A 23871-nucleotide genomic window follows, 5' to 3' on the forward strand; every position below is an offset into this window, starting at 1 on the left:
AGGTCAGAGTATCATGTTACAATGTCAAGGTCAGAAGATCATGTTAGAGTATCGAGGTCCAGAGATCATGTTACAGTATCGAGGTCCAGAGATCATGTTGCAATACCAATATCAGGAGATGTTAGATTATTGACATCAATATCAAGGTCAGAGTATCATGTTACAATGTCAAGGTCTGAAGATCAAGTTACAATATCAAGGTCAGAAGATCATGTTAGAGTATTGAGGTCCAGAGATCATGTTACAATATCAAGGTCAAAAGATCATATTAGATAACTGAAGACAGAAGATCATATTACCATATGGAGGTCTGTTCCACATATCCAATGACAGCATGGCAGCCCATGGCACGTGCATGTGAACGAATTTCTGTTCTGATTTCCGTCCACCATGTGTCCCTCGTCTCTGGCTCCTCTGAAATAAGAGACAACTAGCAAACTGAAACTGAACTGGCAACATGGTGCACTGTGGAATACAATAGTGCAGTGGTAAAGCATCTGCCTATCACGTTGAAGTCTTGGGTTCGATTCCCGGTGGTGGCAGAAGGTTTGGTTCCCAAGATAGGCTTATTTCCATAGTATCCTTGGACAAGACACTTAAATCCACATTCACCCAGATGTAAAGTGGGTATCTGTGAGGATGTGCTTGCAATGTGGGTGTGACAAGCAGCTGATGGAACAGAACCTGACCAGCTGGGGTCATCTCACCTGGCTGTGCTGACCTGCACCTGAATGTGTGCTGGTGCTGTTCCAACAGCTGTTTGCCATCCCTCACTGTAAAGTATGACAATACCACAGTATTAGGTAATAGTTTGCATAAACAGCCTTTTCAATAGTTGATCATGAAATGTCAGATTTCAGATCCTGTTGGGTGCACAGGTTTCAGGACCATGTGTGTTCATATTTTGTGAACTTATCTCTATTTCTAATTGTTCATCATTCTCATTTGAACCCAAACAGACAATAGACTTTTTTACACCAGACAGGTCATTTTAGTGTACTGACCAGGGTTGTGTATCTTGTCCAGCAGTTTGACTGATCTAGCGGACACAACGCCACCAAGATGGACGATGAACCCCACAGGCAGGGATCTCATTGTGAAGAATGGGAATTCCTGAAAAACAATGCATTATGATCAGTCATGGAGCTACCTGGGGCCATTTCAAAACATGTTACAGATTAATGTATAATGGCCATATCAAATTTGAACCTAAAACCTAGCATCTTTGTGCCATTCAAGCCAGATTGAAACTGAACCTATGGAAGACAATGTCCCAAAGTATTTACCCAAATATGTTTGATAGTTTGTTGTGTAAAGCCTTTCATAGTCTGTTGCTTAAAGCCACAATCAGCAATATTCCAGCTATATGTCTGGATCAGGCAATCCAGTGATCAACAGCATGAGTATTGATCCCCATAGCTGGGATACAATTCTCATGTGTCAGTCAAGTCAGAGAGCCTGATCACTTGATCCTGTTACATATTACAATAAAGCCCAGGCTGCTGAAGATACATTGTAACCCAGATCATTACAGCCTTACAGTCTGCTCAGATTTTGCTGGAAAGTGTTTATCCCCACATTGTAAACCAAAAGTCACTGTGCTCTGTAATCTGATTGGTTGAAAAACATGATCAAATGGTATCAGATTCCCGGAAACTGTAAGACTATTCACTGCGTATTTACACGTAAACAATTGTTTTGTTGTGTCATCAACAGTGGTGACATCATTCAAATCATATTGTGACGTAAAGTTAGAATGACGTCACAAATGAGCGTCACAAACTCCAGACGTTACCATGGGAACCAGCTGAAACGTCCAGCTGATGACACTTTACTGCTGTACTCATACTCGATGTAAACGAGTGCAGACAGTAAAACCCCTTTGGTTTACTTTTTTGTTTACAATGTCGATAAACATCATGTGTTGGCAAATTTCGGGGAGTTATTGAGTATTTGAAGCACGGGAATATTTCATTTGAAACCTCCGGCTGACGCCGTCGGTTCCAAATGCATTCCCGTGCTTCAAATACTCAATAACACCCGGAAATTGGCCAACACATGATGTTTATCTCCTAAATACCACAATTTCAATGTGGAGACCAACAAGTACCACAAACATGAAATTAGGAGATAAACATTTGGGAATACATTTGGAACCAACAGCTTCAGCCGGAGGTTTCAAATGAAATATTCCTGTGCTTCAAATACACAATAACACCCAGAAATTGGCAAACACCATAGTCATGATGTTTATCGACATTGTAAACAAAAAAGTAAACCAGACGTCATTCTGGCTTTACGTCACAATGTGACTTGAATGACGTCACCACTATTGATGACACAACAAAACAATTGTTGGTGATGTATCTATGTATCAATATGCAGTGAACAGTCTTGCAGTTTCCGGGGAATCAAATACCATTTGATCATGTTTTTCAACCAATCAGATACAGACCACAGTGACTTATTGTTTACAATTTTGAAAAAGGCTTTGATAATGATTCCTTCAAAATACAATGGAAGCTTTTCAAACATTGGACATCCAGAACATAGTTAGACTCACTGCTTCTTGAATGCATACCCTTTTATACATCAGATTGTGTTAATAGTATCAAGTAGCCACAAGCTCAAAATGGTGTTTCAGTGTTTGAGGTGTGATGTCAGCCACCAGTGTGATGTCAGCCACCAGTGTTTCAACCTGTCTCACCAGCATGTCAATGTTCTGTTGCTGAATACACGTCCGTGAGTGTGTGAAACGTGTTCCACTCCCAGCTCCACTACCGCTGCCACTACTTCCTGTCAGACTGTTGCCTAGGTAACAGAACATCACCGTTATCATGAATAATTATCCTTGAATATGATCTCACTCAAGACTATCATCATTTCAACAGAATATCAAATGATTTTATTTGTTTTGATTTTCAATGCCACAATCAACAATACACAAGCTGTGTGACAGGTTTCTGTAAATAATAAAATAAACCAGACAATCCAGTGATTGATATCACTAAATCAGTATACAATCTCTCAAAAAAGTTGATGTAATTGAACAACATTTAATGGGTACATTGTCTATCAACACCATCTGAAATATATCATAATAACTAAAGATATAGTTTAATAACATAAATTTGGCAAATGTTGTGCAGGTTAGATGGTGGAGTTGTGGTTGACTGATTTGTCCACATAGGAACAGAAAAAGGAGAAGGGTCTATGAGATAATTCATGTTTCCCTAATTTCCCTGCTGTTCCTGACATCATTTGTCTGAATATATTCCTTCGCACTGCTCATCCCAGACCTTATATATTCATATTGAATATATAATATAGGGGGTAACCAAGGTAGTGCTGCAATGATTTGGTTCAATTCATCGAAAATAGAATCTGACACCTTAGTTTCGATATCCGTTTATCACTATTTTGAGTTGATATTGAGTGCTCTCTTATTTGTTTGAAAAAGGTTACATCATTTATGATTTTTTCACCAAACCTTAGAGACAGTTTTCAGTGTGAGATATTTTGTTCAACAAACTATGAAAGTTACATGAAATCTCATGTTTTTACTTATATGAAGAATCAAATCTAAAATGATTGAATCGAGGGTCCAGAATGAAATATCGAATCCGACTGAGGCCTGGATGAATTGTTGCAGCCCTAAACCAACCATGGTAAACAGACCAATCTTTTCGCTGATGAATATCATCATATTTTCTGTGGCATATTGAAATATAGGAGCATTTTGAAGATGGTTATCTATCCAAGGCTTGTGAATGGTTGAACATGTACCCATAACAATGCAAACAGTTTTCTGAAGAATTTGGAAAAATGGCTTTGAGAAATTGAAGTGACTACAGCTTTAGTAAATGAATCCTTTGGTGTTTACAAAATGAAAGCTTGGGTGTTTACTGCTTTAGCAAATGAATCCTTTGGTGTCTATCGCTTTAGTAAATGAATGCTTGGGTGTTTACTGCTTTAGCAAATGAATCCTTGTGTTTACTGCCTTAGCAAATGAATCCTTGTGTTTACGGCTTTTGTAAATGAATCCTTTGGTGTTTACAAAATGAAATCCAGTGAACATGTAAGAACTGGTGGAGAACTTGGTTACAGTGAGAGTGGAGTTTTTGTGATTTTTGCGATATGTCAGAGTCTTTCATAAATAATCATTTTATTGTGACAAATGATCCCAAAGTGTAAAAATAATACAAAGTGGTTCAGTGAGTGTTTATCCCCTTTCATCATACAGCATGTGCTGTTTTATCTGCAAAAAGAACGGTACGTATCAATTTCCATGAATTGCTCAAATTTCATAGAAACTTGATTACGAAATTGATGTTATGGAAAACTTTATTCATTGTCACAGATAATTCCCGATCCCAAAATATAGCTGTCGGTGTATGGTTCATCCAGTCTGGTCAATGAATCGGATTTGGACCTAATGTTAGTAAATTTTAACTCAGCTCTCTTGTAATACTGACTTTCTGGGTATAAAGGCCAATTATTATCTTACCCTTCCCTTGCACATATTAAAATTACAAAGACTAAAATTTACTAAAAGTATTGTACTTTTGGCAATTTATGAAGTAAACAATTGTTGTAAGTTTACATTTTTTACCAAAACAAACATTAGGACTTTCATTTTTCTAGCTGGAAAATTAATGTTATTTTTTCTCTTAGTCTTGAAAAATTACAAATGGCAAATCTGTAAACTAAGTAACATAATTTGTCTGGACTTATGGGTTGGAATCCTACATCAACTCAAGGTGTGGCATGTTTTTTCATGTATGGACCACAATTCTGTACACTGTATAGTGTCACCTTAGAAAAAAGGCCAACAGCAGCCCTACTTCAAACTACACTGGGCGAGAAGGAGAATTCTTCCCAGTCAGATTGACTCAGAACAATGACAACATAAAAATAAATAAAGAACCAGGGCCCTCATTCTCAAAACAATGTATTAAGAATGGGCCTAAGAAGTTTGTATGGCTATGAGAATGGTTTGAGAATGCTAGCCAGTCTGGAAATTGAAAAATATCTGATGAAACCAGTAACATTGGCCATTCTTGCTAGGCTAGTGAAACGAATTTACTTTCCATACCACTTAAAACATATATGATTTTGTAAATTCTTCCAACCTGAGATGTTGTCAACCACACAAAGAGAAAAAGTAAGTTAAAATATCACTTCATACATAAGTGACACTCTAATTAGTTGTAATGATAGTAACATTGACTAACATTATATATTTTAGTACATGATAGCTTAACCATAGCATAAATAACTCGCCTAACATAACATCTGGTTTTATTAAGCAAGTCATGGTCTTTTGATCAGGCCCCCTAAGTAATTGAAGGAATTACGGCACATCTGAAGGAATTGCATCTCAAATGTAAACAAATGCAGCCCACTCGTGAAACAACTGTTGAGATATCCGTAGTTTACCAGTAATAACATAAACACAACACCCCTATCGAAAGCAATGTCAGAAATACTTGAAACACACTCGGCCATCTTCAGAGATTTCTCGGCTCAGTTCCGTGATTTGTCGGTCACGTCCTGACACTCACACATCAAAACATGGCATCACTGGACAGAGCGCCCGTCTCGGTGAGTTTTGTTTTTAGCTTCTACTGTTTCCATTTTTCTAATTATCCATCTTTGACCACCCGTGTTGAATGTGTTGAGGTATGAGGTGTTGTCGGAGCTATAAATTATATTTTTAGGAAAAGATTGTCACTGCAGAAGAGTGTCATAAGTCATGCCCCTGGAGGCTTCCTTCAAATTTGCTGTAATTCCTCAATTACTTAGGGGGGCCTGTAAGATTAAACATGAAAAAAGGAGTGGGGTTACAGTGAATTCTCTGGAGTTAGTCACTATTAATCCAAATTTACTTTTGAGAATGTGGGGAAACCAGTCATCATGGTAACAGTTTTGAATACAATCACAACTATTAGGAAAACATTTAGCACTTTTTACAAATCTATACATGTGAGCATTAATTAAGAACCATCCATTTTCATGCTATAAGATTGTGTTTAACACAACACACTGGTCATTCATGATATGGAAACCAAACACATGGTTATAATTTCGTTAACTGAACCATCTAAAGTGTGAAACCATCACCTACCAACACTGCTGCTACTTTTGGCTGTATTTTATTGATGGTCATATGGGGCCACTAAAAACGTAAATAATCATGTCCAAAACTATGGTCATACAGACAATGTCTGTGGTTCAATGTACACAAAGTTCTCAAAAAACGTTCACTGTTCAATCCTAAGCCAACAGTAATGATGACTTCAGTATTTGGTGAATCCTCCCCTCGCAAGGAAAAATGCTGCAACCCAGGAAATCAAACTCTGAGTGCACATCATTAGAATCCTCTGCCATTCCTCATGAAGAGCCTGGGCTAATTCCTGTAGATTTTGAACAGGTGGATCCCTTACTTGAACTTGACACCCCAGATGGTCCCCTAAACGCTCAGTTGGGTTGAGATCAGGGCTACTGGCAGGCAAAGGTAATCTGTCAATTGCATTGCTATAACAGCTCTGAAACGATGGAGCCTAGCATCATTGTCCTGGGCCTGCGTCTCATTAGGCAAACTAGGGCACGGTCATCACAGGGAGTGGTCTTTCTCGGCCCTCCTGATCGTGGACGATCCTTGACATAACCAGTGGCCGCATGTTTCCTTACAAGGCGACTAATGACAGTGTGATTGATATTCACTCTGGACCCAGTGCTGTGACTGGACAAACCAGCTTCATGCATACCAATAATCTGCCCTCTGGTATTTTCAGAAAGCCTACAGCTTGGCATGTCTCCAAAAATGCAATTTCAGCACTGTTGATGCGTTGATAAGAAAGCAATGAGAATACTTCATTTCACCTTTTCATACCCCTCAGTCACTTGTACCATCACAGAGCTGTAGCATGACATGAAAAGCATGCATTTGAGTCAGCATGTGAATTTCATGCTAACTGCATGTGTATTTATACATAACTGTTAGACTTCTGTTTTGATCCCTTTTTGTTACAGTCAACAATTATTTTTGGTTGTGCTTAATTAATGCTCATGTGTATAGATAAACATTATATTTTTCCTTCGTATTTCCCAGGTTTGTGTGCATGTCATTCCTCCATCTTATATGAATAAGTACAGCTGCTCTGAAGTGTAGTTGTGAGATTGCAGTGAGAAGGAAATAAGGAACACTGAACAATGACTACACAAATTACACAAAATTGGCAAATCGAGCCACATCCCTTCAGCTTCGACTCTACAAATAATCTGTCAACAGTTGGGGCTCAGGGATTTACCTTAGGCTCTAAATTAAGTTCAAACATTAGACATATTTGGTATTTTGCAACTTTCTTCAAAACATGGAATTTCTTTGAAGCCATGATTTCTTAAATTCAGAGACATATAAACATTTAATTCAATGCCAGGCATGTTAGCAAGCCATTTTTTTCCATGTAAGCCCGACTTTTTGCAAAGCTCTATGTGTAGATAGTATTCTCAGGGCTTGCCCAACTTTCATAGCAAAAATCATGAGTAAGTCTGGGCTTTTTGTTCATAATGGTTGCCATGCCTCGAAGGCAAAAATGTAAAACTACTTGACTGAAATATGTATGTATTATTACTACACAATACATCAGCTGTATCAGTTCCACTGTAATGGAGGACATTGAGAATTCAAACCTGTGAAACAATATGTGATTATTTGACTGTACACTCATCTAGAACAAACATGTACATGAGAAAAATCTAAGTTTCATTTATAAGCACACAAAACTGTCATGTCGGAAATTTTCACTTTAGCACACACAAAGCATACTGACTTTTACACACAGCATCTTAATGGACTCAAATTTGACCTTAAATGACACTGCAGCAAGGGAGGTAAGCCAATGCAGTAAAAAGTTGAATCCACAATAAAATCTGCTACTCAAAACACTGAAAATGGGTTGTTTGCACATCCACCAGAAAGAAATGCGTTATCATAAAAAAAACCACATAAATACATCAGTAATACAAAATACCATAAATAATCTAATAAAACTTGGAATATCGTAGGGGTTCATACCACAACATCTATGTATTCACACTCATTATTTTGAAACTTAGAACTGCAACAAAGCATTTGAACATTCAGTGAAAGCTACAGTGTATGTTTCGTACAGAAATGTCATAAGGCTTAATTACTTTATGAAGATAATTTATCATAATTTACAATAATTCAAATTTAAAATGTGCTTATATTGCTAGCTTTTGCTCATCTTTGCAAACAACTTCCTTTGAAAGGATCTCAAAATACACCCAGCCCTTCATAAACACATACTTCTTTAGACCATAACTCATATAAAGGACCACACTTATGAACTGGCTCATAAGGTGTTTTTTGCCCTTGACATAGAACTTGTCGTTGATGATGACCAGGGGTTCAAAAATATTTTGAAAAGTCACCTGCCACAGGGCAAGTGACTTCAAGAAAGTAACTTGTCCTGACTAACTTTCCACTTGCACTGATTACATGACACAAAGCGCGATGTTAATGTTTACTGGACTATTTATCGAAGAGTGATAGTTTCACTCTCTACTAGCTCTACTTTATTATTATTGTGAGCTTTAATAGCTTCATTATGAGGAGATATGAAATCAAATCCAAGATAGTTTGAAACAATAAGTGGAAACTATCTAGTAGTGAACAGACAAGTAAGATGCCATTATTTGATTGCCCGAAATGAAAACTGACTTGTCCCGGGTATTGGGCGATGGGATTTTTGAACCGCTGATGACAATAGAGCACCTGAACCTTGCAGTCAGTTACCCATGTATTTATCGTACAAATGTTACTGATCACTGCAATAACTCCACACTAATCTGATGGACTGCTCATCGCCTCATCAGCACTTTTGCAGTTAACAAAACAATTGAGCAATCAAATGGTATTATCGTAATCAAACATTAACACTTTTCCTCTCATCTCAACCCTGCGTTTCATTTCTGACAATGCTGGAAATGAGCAATGATGGGAAAATAAGCCAACAATGAATTTCCAGGAATGATTGAATGAGATCATCCAAACACCCAATGATGCCTTTTCAACTATCAACTTATTGTAAATGCCATTGATGGGAAAATGACAGCAGAAATCTTTCTCTCCACTTTCATGTGACACTTATCAAATACACAGTCATACTGTCAATGGATGTAATCATTCTGTAATAGGTCTGCCTGTCTTAAGATGTCTATTTGTGTACCTAACAGAGACACTGACATAATTGGTGAAACTGAATCTGTATGTTCACCAACTTCATCCAGAGCTACCTCCCCTAACTGATGACACTATGGAAAGAGCATTTGTAACTACTTGCCTCTCTCTGGGATCTACAAGAAGACTCGCACCTGTGTACATCACCACTATTGAATTACTGGCATCCAATCAAACTGTTCATGGTTAATTGCACTGAGAAGCATGAAAATGGCAGCGGCATGAAAGTTTGCTAAACTATGCAAAAGTACAACTTTGAGCTGTAGGGACAGTAACTTTCAACACTGAAAAATCTTTATGAAGGGAATGGCTGTATAGTTATCTTTCCTTTGAAATAGTACAAGACTATTTTCTTCTCTGTGCCTGCTTGTGCTTAGGCAAGGTCCACTTGTTAATATGGCTGTATGAGATGCCATCCAGCTTGCCGGACTGATACAAGTAGTTCCGAATGTGAAAGCAGAGGATACAATTCTCGACAATGAATAGATCCCCGATAAAGTTTCAGAATAGGAAAGGATTGTAGAGGGTGGAACTTAGTCATTTTTGAATTCTGCTTTGAACAGTTTCCAAGCTGATGCAGCTCAGAGGCTTTCATTACTTTTGTATCACTCTTGATCAAGGTTGCAGTTATGTCAAAATAAACATCATAATCAGATCAAATCTGTAATTCAAACTTGGGATCAATCAATCCTAACATGGATAGTTGGTTGGCTACTTGGTTGTTGTTTAATGCAATGCTCAGCAATATTCCATGCATATGGCAGCGGTCTGTAAATACTCTGGACCATATGACCAAAAGTCTAGACCATATGACATGGATAAAGGTTGCAACTGAAATATCTCAGCAAATCTAAACATCTTAGACTACTGGATCAAAAGAAGTTTTAAATAACACAAATGTGACAAATCAGTGTGCAGAGGGCTTACATGTTAGTTCAGACACACTGGACAGAGGGTGAGACAGTGAGTGAGTGATTTGAGTTTTACACCACTTTTAGCAATATGCCAGCAATGTCACCACAAGGGACACTAGAAATGGGCTTTACACATTGTACCCACGTGGGGAATTGAACACAGGTCTTCGGCATGATGAGTAAATGCTCTAGCCACTGGCTGACCCCACCACCCTGTAGGAGACAGTGATTTAGGGTTGACATGAAACACTGGTGTGAGAGCATATGTAAACACCCTCTCCTTTTCACTATTCATGATATTACGCAATTGATCATAAACAACCTGGTTTTCACAGTGATTTAAAGTTTATTATCAAGGAAACATTCAGATAAACACTACAACACTACATGTTAAAAAAATGTATGAAAGTCGCTATTTATATCCATAAAAGCTTGTGCAACCATTCCTGGAGGATCAAAAAGGATGTGACATTTGTTGAGGACTTTTAGTGATTTACTGATTATCCTAACTCTATAAAATGGCTGCCATGCACAGGTGTGTATGTTGGAAATTTCAGAGAATTTGTGAGACACACATTTCTCTTCATCTACTCTCATTTTAAGTCTAAGATGAGAATTATTAGACTGTTTTGTTCCTATTCTTTACAAACTTCAGAGCTGGGATAATTCCATTAGTGCTTTCTTTAACCAGGGCCTCCTTTCATGAAGCACTTAAGTGATTGCAAATCATTAAGTTAACCTTAATGCAGTGTTATGGAATGGGAGTAAAGGTTAACCTTAGTAAAGATTTCTTCGTGAAAGGAGGCCCTGATATGTTATAGGGACGTGTCTACAGTGAGAGAACCAGTGTCATTTCTTTGAATTCATACTGTTTTTCAATTAAATGCTCTAAATATTTGCATAATCTTGAAAAAATTGTTTACAAGATCTTACTAATAATAATAAAGACAAAATACTTTATCATCGTGATGTTAAGTTTAAGCATAGATTGTTACACCATGCTGATACCAGCTCAGAGTTAAATACACCTTATAAGTGGAATGTTTAGTTGAATCATTATGTCTTTATCTCTGTCCTCTGAATATCTATAAATTCCCTCAAACTGTAAACTTAGCCTTCAAATCTCTCATTGAAAATCCCAGCATCTCAAGGCTATATTTTATTATCACTACTGCAGATCCCCCATTTAACAAACACACTAAGATGGACAGAATAGAGCATTTTAAAAGGCTACATGCTTTGGGATACGAGATAGTAAAGAGTATAATTACATTTATGTGTTTATTGTGAGTTATTTAAACTACACTGACAGGGATTCTAAACTGGAAAATGGTGGTGAACAAAAAATTCTAGAAACTGTTTGATATATATATGATATGGAATGATGTATCTCCAAACATTATCTCAAAGCACTGATGCAAAAATGTCAATTAATAGTCAATCAGTTCTTGATAACGTAATGTACTTTATATGAAGATGACAAAACTTTATGGATGATCAGTTTCTTTATATTCACAGGGACATTTCAGCATAGCCTCTCATCTTGTTTTCAACAGTACTTTACTTCATATTTCTGCTATATATACATTACAATCCTAAAGTCAGTGTTAACGTTGAATAGTTGCTGTATTCCATGTACTTAGCATCATGCAAGGGACCATAAATATTCAGATGTACAGGTCTGTAGAGAACAGGTTGAGAAGAACAGGAATAGACAGATGTCTTCATGTGTCATTCACTGCAATCACAGTTAAAACCTCTAAAAACGTTGGCTACCTTTTACCTGGTATTTTTTGCAAAGTTAATCATTACGAAGGGTGCTTCTTAGATAGTGCTGGCACATTATTTCAAACACACAGTCTCAGAACATGGGGAAATCCTCACAAGGCATCCATGTCAAAGGGAGGTAATTCATGCCAAAGGGAATCTGGAAATAGTTGCTAGATACTGGAATACAGCCAAGTTTCATGTGGGCAGAATGTTTTAAGACGATACACACACTGTCTAAGCAAACCTCAGTCCATGCTATACACCACATAATACTTACTCCTCTTCAAGAATCGACGCTCTTTTGATGTTCGAAACTCAACCTCTACATATGGAACATCAAATGAACTACACTTAACACCATATTCGAGGGGAATATATATGTGAAGAATACATAGTGGGTAACAATATCACATGTAAGAATATTGCATTTAACACCAGCATGACACTCAACAACAGGTCGGCCTGAGAAAACCAATTACAAAAATGTATTTAGGAACTGACCCCCTTCCCCACAAAAATATGATTAAATTTGCAAAGCATCAAATTTCTGATAGACAATTTCATTAAAAGTATGTTTGTAACTTGCAATGATTCCAGTTCAAATATGTCATTAAATTTAATGAATGGGAGGTAAGTGAAGTCCAAAAATATATTTAATTGATGAAAATATATGTTTTTGTCTAAATATCCGAAATTAAATTATGTCTCTTCCAATTTTGTACAATTTCTAGTACAATCGTATTGGCATAGTTTGAGGCTAAATTCATAGTGACTATGAGAAAATTGTACAGGTTGGCATCTCTGAATAATGGTTTGATGAGATTTCTACATATTCAAGAGGTTAATATGTCAACTGACTCAAAAAGAGGACCCTCATACCTAACCTCTTAAATCTGTTTGTTTGATAGCCCTAAACATATTACAAAGTCATCTATGTTGCCTCTGCTAAAAATTGCACCTTAAAGTACAAAATGTTATTACTTTGGAACATGGAAGATAAATGAAGGAACTCTGAGCAAGTCTAAAATAGAATCAAATTATTTGTTGTGTCTTTCCCAAATTGGCCAATCATTATCAGGCATACTTGAGACTGATTCACTCCATCAGGTCAAAATGACACACTAAGGTCAAACAAGATTTGTCATGAATGAATAAGTGAATAAATGTCAGTCAGCAGGATTTTACATCGCTTTTAGCAATATTCCAGCAAAATCAAGGCACAGGACAACATTAATGGGCTTCAAACATCACACCCATGTGGGGAATGGAGCAAACACATAAACCGAAAGGGCTCCCTATCATACAGTTTCATTTATAGGGATCTCATTAATCAAAATTTTAGTTTTCAAATTTGAAACTTGAATATACTTGTTGGTACATGATTAATTGTCATATTGCGCAAAAATATATTGTCATTATTCATTTGAAAATTACATTTACATGAACCAAATGGCCTTTGTTTTGAAAAATGCATAATGAAATTGGTGTTCTCAGTTTGTCCTTACAATACCACATTAGATTGGAGACATTTCACAGCCCTCAACAAACACACTGAACACACGGCTATAATTGCACGTCACGTTATTGTAACGACGTCTTGAAAGTAAAGTAAAGATCTTCATTTCATATAAAACATTTTATGATACAAACTTTTGCATCCTTTCACGTCACTTCAGTGACACAATACAAAATCTTGTAGCATATGTACTGAAAACAATAAGATAGGTATCACAAATACTTTTGGGGGGGGGGGGGATGTTTTGTCAAATAATGATTGTGTGCTCAATTTCATAAAATTAACAATAACTATGATCCATACTAGTTGTTTTAATTATATATTCCTCAGGAAGAGGAAGAAAAGAAATAAATTATAGCTTAAACTCACTCTAATTCTATCAGTAGATAAAAACAAATATGTGATAGAATGATAAATGGATTAAATGATAATGATGATAGTGAGAGGTGGACACCTTGCCATGTTGGTGAGTGAAGCTGAAACAAATCTGTTTCAGTTTTCTAAAACATTTTTCAAATTTGGTTATAACATTGAAAATTGTTGTTTCAAAATTTGATCAAGTCAAGAAAAAGTTGCTTGTGATTTAAAAAATTGAAAATTCTCATGACATTTGTCCCATGGCTCTAACTGCTCAAACGTGTGAGTTAGTGAATGAGTTTTATGCCATTTTAAAGCAATATTTTCAAGCAAATATCAATGCAGTGAGGGAATCTAGTTTTACGCCGCACTCAGTTATATGTCGGCAGTCTGTAAATAATCAAGTCTGAACCAGACAGTCCAGTGATCAACAACATGAGCATCGATCAGCACATTGGGAACCGATGACATGTGTCAACTAAATCAGTCACCTCTTATGACAAAATTAGTCGCCTCTTACGACAAACATAGTCGCTTTTTATGGCAAGCAGGGGTTGCTGAAGGCCTATTCTATCCCGGACCTTCATAGGTCCAATATCACTGTAAGGGACACTGGAATTGGGTTTCACACATTGCACCCAAATGGGAAATCGAACCCTGGTCTTTGTTGGCTAGTCCAAGAACGAGGGATTCAGTCCTAGCAGAAGCACAGTATGTGGTACAGTTGACAGGAATTGGCACGGAAACATACTATTAGAAACAAGCCAGTAAACAGAGGTCACTCATTCTAAGTAAACTTAGCCTCAGTATTGTTCATTACACTCCTACACTGAGACGCCACCCCCTACTAGGGTTTGTTAGACTCAGTATTATTCGTTACACTCCTACACTGAGACGCCACCCCCTACTAGGGTTTGTTAGACTCAGTATTATTCGTTACACTCCTACACTGAGATGCCACCCCCTACTAGGGTTTGTTAGACTCAGTATTATTCATTACACTCCTACACTGAGACGCCACCCACTACTAGGGTTTGTTAGACTCAGTATTATTCATTACACTCCTACACTGAGACACCATCCACTACGAGGGTTTGTTAAACTCAGTAAAGAAGTGTAATGAAAACTACTGAGACTAAGTTTAGTTAGACTGACAGGTCACTAACAATCAAAATTTGTACTGCACCTCTCCTTAAACAAAGGTGGTCCCAAAATTTGAAAATAATTCAACCAATAGTTTTCAAGCTGTTGGTTGAACAAATATGTCTTCCAAATACAAAATTCCTTGGCAAAGCAAAGTACCAAAGAGTAAAAAAGTGAAGGGCAACACCATTTTTATCATTTTGCAGTAGTTACATTTCACACAGATTAACTGTTATAATATATTTGGGAGTAATATGAGAATGAGAATATGAGAAATGGGCTTCACACATTGTGCCCATGTGGGGAATTGAACCCAAACCTTGGCGTGACAAGTGAATGCATAAACCACTTAGGTATTGAGGAAAGAGACCCTGTTAGAAATGTTAGAAAGCCATGAATGCATAGAAATCTTCCAACAGAAAATTTAACTTATCAAAGTTACTCACCATGTGGTGGTGAACTGAGATCAGAGTCAGAGGATCGGCGATTGATGATGGGGTGGATGACGGGAACAGCAACTTGGACAGGCGACGCGGAGTTGCGGTGAGGTGTCGGGGAGGAGAAAGGGGCAAGGGTGTCCTCCGGGAGGGGGGAGCTGGAAGGGAAAGTGAACACATGACCCCCGTGGAGGGCGGGTGGGGCAGTGGGGGGTGGGGACCAGCACTTAGCTTGTTTGTGGGGGGAGACTGGGGGTGAGGTTGTCATGGAGACAGGTCGTTTGTGATGGCTGACACCGATGAAGGTTACATGGCGGCCACTGAAATGGAGAGAGACAATGTATAAACTCTAGTCTGTTGTACCACTGATACATCAATTTCTCAATTTTCTCAAACAGCATTTCAAGAAGCCTTCCCATAAACTGACAAAAAGACAAATGTATTCAGTAAATCATTAGTAGTTTTAGCAGTGCTGAAACTAAATGGAATACTCAAAGAGGTAATTATTTGAGGCATTTATTTGTTATAACCTCAAGGATTTCAAAGTTTCATAAAGTTTTTACCACGTTAAGTTAAGCTCTGAACATCTCTGAAACATTTTTATCACAAGTTGTCATCAAATACTCACTTTCCATGTAACTGTGACATTCGAATGGATATCTGGATTTCATAACTGCAGTTTCTTAAAGACTGCTATAAATCCCAAACCAAGCTACGTTTGGTATGTATCATGCCTGTATTTAATTATATAGCACCTCATCACACCCAGCATACAGCACCTTCATTATATATAGAGCATTGTATCATACATCTGTTTATATACAGCACCTCTACTACACATACAACATTATATCACACACCTGTTTAGATTTAGCACCTCATAACCCAGAATATAGCAGCTTCACTATATATGGGTTATTGTCTTGTATCACACATCTCTTTATATTTAACACCTCATCACCCAGTATACAGCATTTTCACAAAACATGGTATACAGCCTTGCATCACACATGTTTATATACAGCACCTCTACTACACATACAACATTATATCACACACCTGTTTAGATTTAGCACCTCATAATCCAGAATATAGCAGCTTCACTATATATGGTTTATTGTCTTGTATCACACATCTCTTTATATTTAACACCTCATCACCCAGTATACAGCATTTTCACAAAACATGGTATACAGCCTTGCATCCCACGTTTATATACAGCACCTCTACTACACATACATTATATCACACACCTGTTTAGATTTAGCACCTCATAACCCAGAATATAGCAGCTTCACTATATATGGGTTATTGTCTTGTATCACACATCTCTTTATATTTAACACCTCATCACCCAGTATACAGCATTTTCACAAAACATGGTATACAGCCTTGCATCACACATGTTTATATACAGCACCTCTACTACACATACAACATTATATCACACACCTGTTTAGATTTAGCACCTCATAATCCAGAATATAGCAGCTTCACTATATATGGTTTATTGTCTTGTATCACACATCTCTTTATATTTAACACCTCATCACCCAGTATACAGCATTTTCACAAAACATGGTATACAGCCTTGCATCCCACGTTTATATACAGCACCTCTACTACACATACATTATATCACACACCTGTTTAGATTTAGCACCTCATAACCCAGAATATAGCAGCTTCACTATATATGGTTTATTGTCTTGTATCACACATCTCTTTATATTTAACACCTCATCTCCCAGTATACAGCATTTTCACAAAACATGGTATACAGCCTTGCATCACACATGTTTATATACAGCACCTCTACTACACATACAACATTATATCACACACCTGTTTAGATTTAGCACCTCATAATCCAGAATATAGCAGCTTCACTATATATGGTTTATTGTCTTGTATCACACATCTCTTTACATTTAACACCTCATCACCCAGTATACAGCATTTTCACAAAACATGGTATACAGCCTTGCATCACACATGTTTATATACAGCACCTCTACTACACATACAACATTATATCACACACCTGTTTAGATTAAGCACCTCATAACCCAGAATATAGCAGCTTCACTATATATGGGTTATTGTCTTGTATCACACATCTCTTTATATTTAACACCTCATCTCCCAGTATACAGCATTTTCACAAAACATGGTACACAGCCTTGCATCACACATGTTTATATACAGCACCTCTACTACACATACAACATTATATCACATACCTGTTTAGATTTAGCACCTCATAATCCAGAATATAGCAGCTTCACTATATATGGTTTATTGTCTTGTATCACACATCTCTTTATATTTAACACCTCATCACCCAGTATACAGCATTTTCACAAAACATGGTATACAGCCTTGCATCACACGTTTATATACAGCACCTCTACTACACATACATTATATCACACACCTGTTTAGATTTAGCACCTTATAACCCAGAATATAGCAGCTTCACTATATATGGTTTATTGTCTTGTATCATACATCTGTTTATATTTAACACCTCATCTCCCAGTATACAGCATTTTCACAAAACATGGTATACAGCCTTGCATCACACGTTTATATACAGCACCTCTACTACACATACATTATATCACACACCTGTTTAGATTTAGCACCTTATAACCCAGAATATAGCAGCTTCACTATATATGGTTTATTGTCTTGTATCACACATCTCTTTATATTTAACACCTCATCACCCAGTATACAGCATTTTCACAAAACATGGTATACAGCCTTGCATCACACGTTTATATACAGCACCTCTACTACACATACAACATTATATCACACACCTGTTTAGATTTAGCACCTTATAACCCAGAATATAGCAGCTTCACTATATATGGTTTATTGTCTTGTATCATACATCTGTTTATATTTAACACCTCATCTCCCAGTATACAGCATTTTCACAAAACATGGTATACAGCCTTGCATCACACGTTTATATACAGCACCTCTACTACACATACATTATATCACACACCTGTTTAGATTTAGCACCTTATAACCCAGAATATAGCAGCTTCACTATATATGGTTTATTGTCTTGTATCATACATCTGTTTATATTTAACACCTCATCTCCCAGTATACAGCATTTTCACAAAACATAGTATACAGCCTTGCATCACACATTTTTATATACAGCACCTCTACTACACATACAACATTATATCACACACCTGTTTAGATTTAGCACCTCATAATCCAGAATATAGCAGCTTCACTATATATGGTTTATTGTCTTGTATCACACATCTCTTTATATTTAACACCTCATCTCCCAGTATACAGCATTTTCACAAAACATAGTATACAGCCTTGCATCACACATGTTTATATACAGCACCTCTACTACACATACAACATTATATCACACACCTGTTTAGATTTAGCACCTCATAACCCAGAATATAGCAGCTTCACTGTATATGGTTTATTGTCTTGTATCACACATCTCTTTATATTTAACACCTCATCACCCAGTATACAGCATTTTCACAAAACATGGTATACAGCCTTGCATCACACGTTTATATACAGCACCTCTACTACACATACATTATATCACACACCTGTTTAGATTTAGCACCTTATAACCCAGAATATAGCAGCTTCACTATATATGGTTTATTGTCTTGTATCATACATCTCTTTATATTTAACACCTCATCACCCAGTATACAGCATTTTCACAAAACATGGTATACAGCCTTGCATCCCACGTTTATATACAGCACCTCTACTACACATACATTATATCACACACCTGTTTAGATTTAGCACCTCATAACCCAGAATATAGCAGCTTCACTATATATGGTTTATTGTCTTGTATCACACATCTCTTTATATTTAACACCTCATCTCCCAGTATACAGCATTTTCACAAAACATGGTATACAGCCTTGCATCACACATGTTTATATACAGCACCTCTACTACACATACAACATTATATCACACACCTGTTTAGATTTAGCACCTCATAATCCAGAATATAGCAGCTTCACTATATATGGTTTATTGTCTTGTATCACACATCTCTTTACATTTAACACCTCATCACCCAGTATACAGCATTTTCACAAAACATGGTATACAGCCTTGCATCACACATGTTTATATACAGCACCTCTACTACACATACAACATTATATCACACACCTGTTTAGATTAAGCACCTCATAACCCAGAATATAGCAGCTTCACTATATATGGGTTATTGTCTTGTATCACACATCTCTTTATATTTAACACCTCATCTCCCAGTATACAGCATTTTCACAAAACATGGTACACAGCCTTGCATCACACATGTTTATATACAGCACCTCTACTACACATACAACATTATATCACATACCTGTTTAGATTTAGCACCTCATAATCCAGAATATAGCAGCTTCACTATATATGGTTTATTGTCTTGTATCACACATCTCTTTATATTTAACACCTCATCACCCAGTATACAGCATTTTCACAAAACATGGTATACAGCCTTGCATCACACGTTTATATACAGCACCTCTACTACACATACATTATATCACACACCTGTTTAGATTTAGCACCTTATAACCCAGAATATAGCAGCTTCACTATATATGGTTTATTGTCTTGTATCATACATCTGTTTATATTTAACACCTCATCTCCCAGTATACAGCATTTTCACAAAACATGGTATACAGCCTTGCATCACACGTTTATATACAGCACCTCTACTACACATACATTATATCACACACCTGTTTAGATTTAGCACCTTATAACCCAGAATATAGCAGCTTCACTATATATGGTTTATTGTCTTGTATCACACATCTCTTTATATTTAACACCTCATCACCCAGTATACAGCATTTTCACAAAACATGGTATACAGCCTTGCATCACACGTTTATATACAGCACCTCTACTACACATACAACATTATATCACACACCTGTTTAGATTTAGCACCTTATAACCCAGAATATAGCAGCTTCACTATATATGGTTTATTGTCTTGTATCATACATCTGTTTATATTTAACACCTCATCTCCCAGTATACAGCATTTTCACAAAACATGGTATACAGCCTTGCATCACACGTTTATATACAGCACCTCTACTACACATACATTATATCACACACCTGTTTAGATTTAGCACCTTATAACCCAGAATATAGCAGCTTCACTATATATGGTTTATTGTCTTGTATCATACATCTGTTTATATTTAACACCTCATCTCCCAGTATACAGCATTTTCACAAAACATAGTATACAGCCTTGCATCACACATTTTTATATACAGCACCTCTACTACACATACAACATTATATCACACACCTGTTTAGATTTAGCACCTCATAATCCAGAATATAGCAGCTTCACTATATATGGTTTATTGTCTTGTATCACACATCTCTTTATATTTAACACCTCATCTCCCAGTATACAGCATTTTCACAAAACATAGTATACAGCCTTGCATCACACATGTTTATATACAGCACCTCTACTACACATACAACATTATATCACACACCTGTTTAGATTTAGCACCTCATAACCCAGAATATAGCAGCTTCACTGTATATGGTTTATTGTCTTGTATCACACATCTCTTTATATTTAACACCTCATCACCCAGTATACAGCATTTTCACAAAACATGGTATACAGCCTTGCATCACACGTTTATATACAGCACCTCTACTACACATACATTATATCACACACCTGTTTAGATTTAGCACCTTATAACCCAGAATATAGCAGCTTCACTATATATGGTTTATTGTCTTGTATCATACATCTGTTTATATTTAACACCTCATCTCCCAGTATACAGCATTTTCACAAAACATAGTATACAGCCTTGCATCACACATGTTTATATACAGCACCTCTACTACACATACAACATTATATCACACACCTGTTTAGATTTAGCACCTCATAATCCAGAATATAGCAGCTTCACTATATATGGTTTATTGTCTTGTATCACACATCTCTTTATATTTAACACCTCATCTCCCAGTATACAGCATTTTCACAAAACATAGTATACAGCCTTGCATCACACATGTTTATATACAGCACCTCTACTACACATACAACATTATATCACACACCTGTTTAGATTTAGCACCTCATAACCCAGAATATAGCAGCTTCACTGTATATGGTTTATTGTCTTCTATCACATATCTGTTAATATTTAACACCTCATCACCCACTACACAGCACCTTCACTATATATGGTTTATTGTCTTGTATCACACATCTGTTTATATCTCACACCTCATCACCCATATACAGCACCTTCACAAAACATGGTATACAGCCTTGCATCACACATCTGTTTATTTCAAGCACCTCATCAACCAGTATATACCACTTTCACCATAAATGGTTTACTGCTTTGTATCATACATCTGTTTACATTTAGCACCTCATCACCCAGTATACAGCACCTTCACTACATATGGTCAATAGTTTTCTATCACACATCTGTTTACATACAGCACCTTATCACCTTCTATACAGCACCTTCACTAAACACACAGCCTTGTATCACACATCTGTTTATATATAGCACCTCCCCATGCAGTATACAGCACCTTCACTATATAAGGTATACAGTCTTCTATCAAACATCTGTTTATATGTTGCACCTGGTCACCATTCATATATGCTGGTCAATACCTAGAACTTCAGGTCAGTGTATTACAAATTTCAATCTTCTTCCACAATACAACTTAAGCAATTATGGCTAAAGCAACTGGAGACCACCATGCAGCAATATGCTGATGTGTTGTCATGGTTACTACAGATGAAGAGTGAGCATGTCCAGTTATTTATGATGATCTCTATGCAACTATCTCTACTGCAGTGGTAGTTGTGCTGCTACTGCTGCTGTCATAGATGGATGACTAACTGCTATGTCACACCTGACTACTCTATGTGCAGTGAACATCAAACATGGGTTGATGGCTCTCAAGATAGGCCTTGATATACCTTCAACTTGTCACACAGTTGGTATCCATGGACTGACCTTTCCATATTTATATCTCAGGGTATGCGTATTTCATCATATTATGGGTTTAATTGATATTCTATTAACTTCATGGCTATTGTCAACTAAAAGGCGGCCAGTGACATATTGTCAACTTAAAGGCGGCCAGTGACATATTGTTAACTTAATGGCTATCAATGACAGAGAGTTAACTTTCCTCTTTATCTGTTCTTATGGTAAGCTGCTACCTTAATGGCTATCCATGACAGACAGATAACTATCCTCTTTATCTGTCCTTGTGATAAGCTGCTAACTTAATGGCTATCAATGACAGAGAGTTTACTTTACAGCCATCAGTGACAATATCTTTACCCTACTTGTAAATATTGTTCAAGTAATGATCCCCAGTCATGCATTGTTTACCTTACTGTTACCAGTGACAAATTGCTGCTGTTACTACTTGTATGACATACTGTTAACTTAGATGCTACCAGAGAGATATTATTAATGTTATTGCTTCCAGTAATACACTGTTAACTTAAAAACATTAACTTTGACAGCACTATAAAAGTACGCTTGCTGAGAATCAGTTCTCTAGGAAGTCAACTCCTCTCACTTAATGTGAAACAAACTGTGAACCCAAATACCTTGAAGATAATGAAAAATGCTAAACTGCAAAATGTAATTGAAAAACAATAAGATTTAAAAATAAAAAATCCCAAAAGTCTCTGTATCTCACCAATAACATGTATTGGGTATTGACCTGTGAAGCTTCAAGTGACAGCCCTTACTTCCATTGATGACATTCACAGATGACAATTTACGTTAAAATTTAAAAAAAAAAGGGCATCCTTAATTTCCAGTGGCTATAAAACAGCTAATTTCAAATGTACATTAGCCATCACTCACTCACTCACTCAGTAGAGTCTTCACTTAAGCCTACATACAACGAATGTTACCACTGAGGATTTAAAAAAGGCAGAATGTATTGATATCTTTGCAACAGCCCTGATACGATGACAACATGTCCAACCTCTCTGGACAACTTGCCATGGCACAGACTCGTCCGACCAGGTGAGGTGAAAAAAGGTGAGAATCTCAAAGAGAAATAAGAAACTGTAAAATATATGTTAATAAATCTTGAATAAATTATTATGGAACAATGTGAAAAAGATGACAAAAAATTACCATAAAGGTAAATAATAACTTGAAAACATGGTAGGTGTAACATTGTGGGGTGGCATTTAGTAGTAAATATTCTTGTAGCAAGTGGGTGTTTTATGAATACTGTCCAATATTAAAACACAGCAACCAGTGCTATGATATCTATTACTTAAGTATTTAGGAATGCCTTGAAGCAGCATGGAAAATGCATGTATTATTTGAAATGAAGATTTTTACTTTTGGC

At 36.7% G+C, this 23871-nt stretch overlaps 1 protein-coding gene across 2 annotated transcripts in view; it reads right to left on the reverse strand.

The window, feature by feature from the left end:
- Positions 1-23871, reverse strand: part of LOC137261900 (C2 domain-containing protein 5-like) — a 62407-nt gene that overhangs the window by 24024 nt on the left and 14512 nt on the right. Inside the window, exons 10-14 of one of the 2 annotated variants that reach the window (XM_067799706.1) lie at positions 15415-15563; positions 12230-12274; positions 2708-2811; positions 1005-1113; positions 300-414 (exon numbers count right to left, since the gene is read on the reverse strand). In XM_067799706.1, coding sequence (XP_067655807.1) covers positions 300-414; positions 1005-1113; positions 2708-2811; positions 12230-12274; positions 15415-15563 — 522 coding nt within the window. The remainder of the gene's footprint in view (positions 1-299; positions 415-1004; positions 1114-2707; positions 2812-12229; positions 12275-15414; positions 15564-23871) is intronic. The other variant, XM_067799707.1, reaches the window with a different exon arrangement.

This window comes from Haliotis asinina, chromosome 14 (genome assembly GCF_037392515.1).
Source record: "Haliotis asinina isolate JCU_RB_2024 chromosome 14, JCU_Hal_asi_v2, whole genome shotgun sequence".
Lineage (NCBI taxonomy): Eukaryota > Metazoa > Mollusca > Gastropoda > Lepetellida > Haliotidae > Haliotis > Haliotis asinina.